An 8,935-nucleotide genomic window follows, 5' to 3' on the forward strand; every position below is an offset into this window, starting at 1 on the left:
CTAATTCTCACCCATAGCATTCTCACTAATATCCCCCATACTATCTTCTTTTTTACCTTCAAAATGTGCCTTAATTGTCGAGGCAATGCTTGATGCTAATACGGAGATTAAATTGGGATCTGATTCCAAAGCCATCTTAATAACACTTATTAGGTCAACAATAGGCAAATTAGTATTACCTTGGGGACTTTGGCCTAAGAGTTGTTGCATAAATTTCATCAAGCCCATACTATCTTGTGTTGTCGATTGCGAGTTTACTTGTTTAGTGAAGTCTAATATAATAGTAGGATATGGAGTCGATGCTGAGATTGTGGCTACGCCTGGTAGGCCGGGAAGAGCATCATTGGGTGACAATATGGTTGGGGTAAGAAATTGATCGAATGAACTTGACGTGTTTTCGCCAGTTAATAGCATTGAGATTGCAGATGATATTGTATTAGCCATGGGTTGAGCAACGGTAGGTAACGGATGGTTGTGTTGTCCCTCGTACGTTGTCATGAGAATGCTTTCGTCTTCTGGACATCTTTGTACCTATTAATATTACAATGAGATGCTTTAATTTTAAAATAATATTAATGTTACAAATAAAGTAAAATTTACCTACTATATTATTTTTAAAAAAATACCAAAATTTACAATCAAATTAAATGATAAGTTATCATTAAGTTTGTATATCATTAGTTGACATGTAATTTGAGTATTTGTTGTGCTTCAAGTTTTGTCTAAAAGGGAGAATTTTCATCCAGTTGATTTATGTCATAAGCATAATTTCTTCAATGGCATATCTGGCCTCATAAATAAAGATAATAAGCGATAAGTTTCCAAATTAGTATGAAGACTTTTGGAAAAAAGCCTAAAACCAATTTATACGAGTTTAAGTTATAGATAACAGCATTATAATAATGTGTATTAGTCAACATTGGTGCGTCCAACAATTTTTTATCTGATGGAATATGTTTAAAAATTAAAAAAAAAATCATTATTTTTTATTAAAGCTAAATATGTAAAAGTTTATACATATTTTATGCATTTTATGGGTCCTAAACAAGTAGCCTATTAAGGAATATCCAACGTAAAATTAAATTATATATAAAAATTTAAAGTGATCAGATTAGAAAAAACTTTGCGTGCCTGTTTATGAACGGGGCAAGAAGTTCCCATGGTACAACGATAGTATGCTCGTGGATATGGATTTCCTTTTGCCATTTTTTGACCATATTTCCTCCAATGGCATCCATCAGTTATCTGCAATATTGATTAAATTTATAGCGATCAAAATTTACATCAAATAAAACATAATTAGTGGAAATAATACTACAATTTATCAAAAACACATATTAGAGTATATATATATAACAGATAGTTTAGCTGCAGTATTTTAATTCAAGAAAGAATATTATTATTTATTAAGTTTAATTATTTAACTTCACTATAAATTTACAATATTTATTTATATATTAAACGTATGCAATAATAAGATTTGAAAAAAATACCATATTTTCTTTTGAGGAAACCCGAAAGCACACTCGAGCTTTTTTCTTGATTTTTTGATGAGGCTCTTCAGCATTTATGACTGTTTGCATACCAGTTGTTCCGTGATCCTCTTTAATGGAGATTTTATTTGTGTCCTCATTATCTCTGTAAATCAAGTCAATAAATATAAATTAAGAGTAATTCTTCATTGTTGGCTTTCAAAGAAAATTATTATACTTATCAATTATGCAAATATATATTCTAGAAATAAACATTTTAGAAATAGAAAATAACTTTTGAAAAATATGGGTCGTTGGTTTAATTTTTTAAAAAATCCAAATATATATTTTAGAAATAGCAAATAACTTTTAGAAAAGTAATATTTTAACAGAAGCTAAGTATTAATTATACTTAAATGTAATGACCTTGAAAATAATATATTAATATTAAAATATTAAAATTTAATAAAATAATATTTGTTTGATTATATTTATAATAGTGATTAATTTTAAAACTTCGTTATTATACAATTATTCATGAATTAGAGTTACTTAATTAAATACCAGTAATTATATTAACCAAAGCACAGTTAAGAGTTCCTTGCCTTGGAGCCAATAATGGTCTCTTTTGCTGATTTAGTGTTTCTTCATTAGCAGAGTCGTCTGGAACGTCTTTAAATTCCTGATAATTTATATATATATATATATATGTTGATGACGACCATAATGGAAATTCAAGAGACAACATATTAAAAAAATTAAACAAAGAATAAGAGTCGACTGAATAATGGACTGCTCGATCGAGCATAAAAGAAATATGTTAGTTCTTTGGATAGCCGCCTCATATTTTTATCTAATATAAGTCTATAATTACTGCATACATATTTTAAAAAGAAATAAGAAAATTACCATTTCAATGTTGACATTTTCGGATTTATTTTGATCGAGTTGAAATCTTTTAATTTCCGCCCTTTCAGAGGTTTCACATGTGTTGACTAACTGATTAACTAAATTCTTCAAATTTTGATTCTCGACTCTTTGTCGTGCTATCTCCTCTTTCAGAAGTACAACCTACATATTTTTTCAACGAAATTAAATGCATTATTTTCATTTTAATTATTTTAACTAAACACTAGACATTATTTATATAAAGATTAAAGAGAAAAAATCATTAAAAATATTTTTGTTTATCCAATATATAATGAAAATAAAAAAAAATACTTAATTACCTCATCAGTATGATTATTCTCATATTGTCTCTTCAAATTTTCTCCTCCACTATTATTAGTAGCAGATTTCTCCATATAATCAATACTTGGAGCAACTCGAAGCTCTAATTTAGTCTATCATCACATAAAATATACAACTCATCAGTAGAGAACTATTATCAAAAGTATTACTATATAGAATATGAAGTATTACTACGTCATTTTTATTTATTTTAAGGTTTAGAAAAACTCATCAATTATCAAAAGATGTCGGTTCGGATAATGTAGGTTTGATAAACCTACAAAAATATATTTTCGGGTCGATTAACTTTTAATTTCGGTTCGAATTTTTGGATCGGATCACATTTAAACAACTCTAAATGAGTCACATACCCTACAATAGAAAAAAGGTTTAATAGCCATGACTATTCATGTTAAATGTTTAGCTCATAACCTATTATAAAGATACAAATTTTTATCTTTAATTAGGCTTATTTAGTTTAATGTTTTGCCATTGTAACTCATTTATTACTCCAATACTAAACGGTTCAATATATATATATATATATATATATATATATATATATATATATATATAACAAATTACAACTAATTTCCTAAGTCATGACTATAATTCATTATAATACTCTTTTTGTTTTTATATGTTATTCTCAAATATAATTTACGAATTTTAATGATAAACTTTGACTATAATTTTTCATCGTTTTATTTGAAAAAAATATTCATCTGAGATCTTGATAAATTCGTCTTAATATATATAATCCCTCATTTCTTTATTTCTTTTCGTTTACTTATTGCACAATTTTTAAAGCAAATTTAAACCTTAATATCTCTAAAAATATAAATAAAAAATTATGAAAAATATATAATAAAAAATGTATACATTAAGACGAATTTAACGAGATCTCATATGGATATGTTTTATCTTCTATATGTGTTTTAAAAACATCAAATAAATTTCTCTTTTTAAAGTAGAATATATATATATAAAATGGAAAGAACATTAGAGAACGAAAGAAGTACTTTCAAAATATATCAATTTTTTTAGAGATTTTGAAAACTAACAATTAAAATTATTTGACTTTTAAATTTATATTGAAATCAATCAAAAATAAAATGCGGATAACAAATGAAAACAAAAGAAGTATGAAACAAAAAAGCTACATAAATCATCATGAACGATAACAAAAATAAAAAACAATAATTAAGTATTAAAAACAGTTGCATACATTGATATGATCATCATCATCATAATCGTGTTGGAAAGTAGTAATATTATTATCTTGTTTTGATATTTCTTCAGACGAACAATTAGAGAGCGAAAAGAAATCTATTTGTTTAGGTATGTTATGATTATTATTATTATTATTATCATGATCATCATTTGTAATTGTATGATGATATTCCATATCTGTTGTATTTAATGATCTTCAAAATTAAGACAATGACTAATAATAAAAAAAAATAAGAAAAAATGGAAGAGATGAAAGAACAGAAAACAAAGACGGTGTTGAATTTAATCACGCAAGTAAAATAAATAAGCAAAACAGAGAGAAAAAAGAGTCCAAAAAAAAGAAAGTAAAGTAAAATCAGAGAAAAAAGTACAATTAATTGGTTATTAGTTACCATAAGACTCGGTCAAAACGAAATCAAGTACCAAATGAGTTCCTAATTATAGGGTTTGTTTTATTTGCTTTTATCATAATTAAATGGTCTATTTTATTTGTATTTCTAGGGTTTACGCAGTTATGTAAGTACAATATAAAATCTCTGGGCCGGTCCTGCCTGCAGTTAGAAAATTGCTAAAAGAGTATGGTTTGTCTGCGCCGCTTTACAATCAAAAATACCTAATTAATAATCGTAATTTGTAACTCACCAAAAAAAGACAAAAAGAATAATTATAATAAAATAAATTAAAATAACAAAACTCTCACCTTATCAAATTCTATCACATAAGGGTGATTTGTTATCTTCACAAATAACCGTTATTTGAGCGACAGCTCATAGGCTAGCTCATTATTTTAAGCGCGCAAATAATATTTACTATATTTAAAATTTTTAATTACAAATTTTAAAAATAATATTTTTAATTAGACTTTAAAATTTAATTAAAAATTTAAAATTTAAGAAAAGAGAAGTAAAAAGGGCAAATTAAAGAGTGAGATAATGGAAAATAAATGTATATATTTATAATTAATCGATTATGAAAGTGTTAGATGTGGTGTCCGCTATGTTGTGCAAGAACATAGAATGAATAACAATCTTCTAAGTTAAATGATCTGACATAAAATTAACTCATTGATACTAACCACGAGAATTTCCACTTGTGCCACGATTTCAAGTGTAATAGAACTGATGATTTGTAGTATCTTTGACAAGTGAAATATATATTATGATAATTTTACAATAACTTGATCATGCTTATTGCAAAGTTATGATAACAATTGATCATATCCCCTAATGTCTTTACCGATTGAATTAAGCAGATATATCCAACCAATTGAAGAAGTAGTACACATGAAATAATTCGTAAAACCCACATTTGTGACACTAAAAATCCATGTGTCCGTATCTATTCATAAGTTCAATGAAGTCATAAATATGACCCTTTGACTTTGTTGAGGCGGCCAAACTCCAAACTCATATACGTAGCTTCTCCTAATGTCATTACCATGATTTCGTGAACAAAGCACCAACATTCTAGAGTCCTTCTACTCTAGAAACTGGAGAATTTGAGGGACTATTACGTGCAAGACACATTGGCATTTTGAGTGATCTTATTAGAAGGTTGTTAAGATAGCACGAACAAACTTCCAATCAACTAGCATTAACCACCCATAATGACAAAACTAATTTCATAACATATTCAAGTCAAAAGCGTTGTTTGGGTACATTAGAAAAGCTTAAACTACCAAATTAAAGCTATAAAAATAATTCATTAAGTGAGAACATCAGTAAAATGTTGCTTAATACTAAATCCTAATCATCTACTTAGTTAATAACTAGAAGGGCTTGTATAAGGCTATATGAACTGATGATCAAACATGTCTGATGGGAAGTCATCCCATAAGCAATTTGTAATACCAAGATTATCAGTCTTCAAACTTGCTGTTGTTGTTTCACCACTTAGGTCACCTCCATAAGAACATAGGGGAAAGTGGGTCCCATCATTAACAAATGCTGCTGGTCTATATGAGGATTCAAAGGGGTAAAAAAAGCTGTAATCAAGACTATCTATGATTTCCTGTGTTTCTGGTACAAACATAAGATCTGTTTGGTTGTAGGGAATGGAAGGGAAACATATTTCTTCTTCTGATAAAAACAAGTTTGGGTAATTAGTATCGGTGTACTCCTGGTTTAAGGGAATTGGTTGGAGGCAATCAGTAACATTGTTGGGTTCAATAGATGGATAATTGTTGTCTGTTGAACCTGGATATGATATGATCTGAGATTGAACATTTGTGGATGTTTCTCCCACCGTTGAACAATTCTTGGGCACCTAAAAACAAACCAAAATTAATTACTATGATTGAACTAGTTGATACCATGAACATCGAAATTGTGATGGCACTAGACTTAAAATTAGTCTTTGGCTCTAATATATAGAAATTGTGATCTAAGTAACTTGTAAGACGCATCAATATCTTAAATTATGAATTAAGTTTTTAGAAGTTTTAGATTAAAACTAGGGTTTTCTCTTCATTTTTCTTCTTTTTCTTTTACTGAGAGGATTCGATTCGATCTATTCATGATAAAAATAATTACGTACACTTATAAATAATAGGTCCAGAAAAATACTAAATGAACATATCAAAGGAAAAAGTATAAATTTTGAATATTTATCATTTCTTCTTGCTTAATATAAATAATCAAGAAATAAACCCAATATATTTGAAACAATTAATGGTTGAAACAGAAAAAAAAAAAAAAAAATACCCGAGAATAATTAGCAGTATGAATAGCAGAAGATTTGCGCTTTTTAGTACGCGGATTATTTTCAGACACCAAAAGCCTTGCTAATCTTTTTTGCCTGCTACTCCAAAAATTCTTGACGTCATTATCTGTTCTTCCTGGTAAATATGTAGCAATTCTTGCCCATTTATTCCCTATTTCTACCTGCATTTCTATCACCACTTTTTCTTCCTCTTTCGAAAATTTGCACCCACTTTTTTATTTCCGCCGCAAAATCAAATCATATTAATTAAAAAAATCCGAGTAATTAACCAATCAAGAAACTAAACAGATGTTATGTACACAATCAACAACATACTTTTTCGGTTCCAAAATAATTCAAATTGTTAAATTTTTATCCATTTTAATGTATCAATTAATGTATCAATTAGTTCAATTCCGTTCCTGTAGCCTCTCCTTCTCTCTCTGTGCTCTCTTGTTTCATTATTTATGTATCTTAACTGTTTTTATTGCTTTTATAATATGTTACTGTATTTTCAAAAAAAAATTAATTTAATTTTTAATATCTTTTTATTAATATGTATCAAACAAACTTTCAATTAACTATATTTTAAATTACAGATTAAAAATATTCACAAATTTAGAAGTGTGGAAATACCTAAACGTCATTCGTCATCCGTTTCATTATAACTATTACTGATCTAACATTGTTCAACACAATATGTTACAAAAAATTGTGAATGATAGAGTATATAACTTACTTTTTCAGATTGGGTCGGAGTTTATTAACCCAACGAAGACGACAAGACTTGCCAGTTCGTTGAAGAAGGCCTTTGGATCGAATGGAGCTCCATTTACAGGGACCATATTTCTGAACATGTTTAAGTAAAACTTGATCTTCTTCTTCCTTCCATGGCCCTTTTCTTAAAACAGTTTCTTTTCCTTCTCCTTCATTGCTGCTGCTACTGCTACTTATATTGTAATTATGGCTGTTGTTTTGATAATAATAACGCTTACTGCTCCTCATTTCTTTCATTAAACACTCTTTCTCTATGTTCATTCTCTTTAATTTATTTTTTAATTTTGCTTCAGGTTTAATTTAAACGGTTTTATTTGTTTATATGTCGGATTTCAGTTTGTGACGGTTATTGCCACGTTCCCACTTCTCCCACTCTCTAAACACATTATTTCAAATATTTTCTTCTATTTCTTGATACCAACGTTTTGATTTTTAATTTAATTTAAATCTTTTTACTTTTTTTTTTTTACTTTTTAAATTGAGAAACACACAACCAATATATAAATTAATCATCAATCAATAAATAAAAAAATTTGTTCTATTTATTTATCCACTTCTCCCACTCTCTACACACATTATTTCAAATATTTTCTTTTTTTTACTTGATGCCAACGTTTTCATTTTTAATTTAATTTAAATCTTTTTACTTTTTTTTTACTTTTTAAATTGAGAAACCCACAATGAATATATAAATTAATCATCAATAAATAAATAAAAAAATTTGTTCTATTTATTTATCCACTTCTCCCACTCTCTACACACATTATTTCAAATATTTTCTTTTTTTTACTTGATGCCAACGTTTTGATTTTTAATTTAATTTAAATCTTTTTACTTTTTTTTTTACTTTTTAAATTGAGAAACCCACAATGAATATATAAATTAATCATCAATAAATAAATAAAAAAATTTGTTCTATTTATTTATCCACTTCTCCCACTCTCTTACACACATTATTTCAAATATTTTCTTTTTTTTACTTGATGCGAACGTTTTGATTTTTAATTTAATTTAAATCTTTTTACTTTTTTTTTTTACTTTTTAAATTGAGAAACCCACAACGAATATATAAATTAATCATCAATCAATAAATAAAAAAATTCGTTCTATTTATTTACACACCTTACTTTTTGCTTGTGTTTGGAATAAATTTTAATTTCTTTGATTAACTATGCATTATAAAAAATTATAAAAATTAGATATAATAAAAATATATAGATTAAGATGATACCAACGTAATCTCACATGTGTATAATTTATTTTTAGTATACTCATTAAATCTATTTTTATTTTCATGTCGTTCGTGTAAATATTTCATAGATCGTGGGTCTTTGACTTTTTGATTGTTCCTGAAATATTAAAAAAAACATTTAAAAAAAATATAAACATCATGAAATAACAAGAAAAAACATATTGAAGATGATAATGTACTCCATAGCTCGAAATCAAACATAAAAAAAATATTCAAACATAATTTATCATCATAATCATCAAGAACATTGAAATAATTTAAAAAAATAAAC

General features: G+C 26.9%; 2 protein-coding genes across 2 annotated transcripts; both read right to left on the reverse strand.

Annotated features, from left to right (window-relative positions):
* LOC130808263 (WRKY transcription factor 42-like) lies at positions 1-4,110 on the reverse strand. The gene is made up of 6 exons (XM_057673745.1): positions 3,931-4,110; positions 2,702-2,815; positions 2,473-2,543; positions 1,494-1,638; positions 1,123-1,245; positions 1-531 (listed from the first exon to the last, which is right to left on the reverse strand). The coding sequence occupies exons 1-6, from the start codon at positions 4,108-4,110 to the stop codon at positions 1-3; spliced, it is 1,164 nt and encodes a 387-aa protein (XP_057529728.1).
* Positions 4,111-5,584: 1,474 nt separating this feature from the next.
* LOC130807234 (transcription factor DUO1-like) lies at positions 5,585-8,105 on the reverse strand. The gene is made up of 3 exons (XM_057672376.1): positions 7,375-8,105; positions 6,638-6,866; positions 5,585-6,200 (listed from the first exon to the last, which is right to left on the reverse strand). The coding sequence occupies exons 1-3, from the start codon at positions 7,671-7,673 to the stop codon at positions 5,724-5,726; spliced, it is 1,005 nt and encodes a 334-aa protein (XP_057528359.1). The 5' UTR covers positions 7,674-8,105; the 3' UTR covers positions 5,585-5,723.
* Positions 8,106-8,935: the final 830 nt, after the last annotated feature.

This window comes from Amaranthus tricolor, chromosome 3 (genome assembly GCF_026212465.1).
Source record: "Amaranthus tricolor cultivar Red isolate AtriRed21 chromosome 3, ASM2621246v1, whole genome shotgun sequence".
NCBI lineage: Eukaryota > Viridiplantae > Streptophyta > Magnoliopsida > Caryophyllales > Amaranthaceae > Amaranthus > Amaranthus tricolor.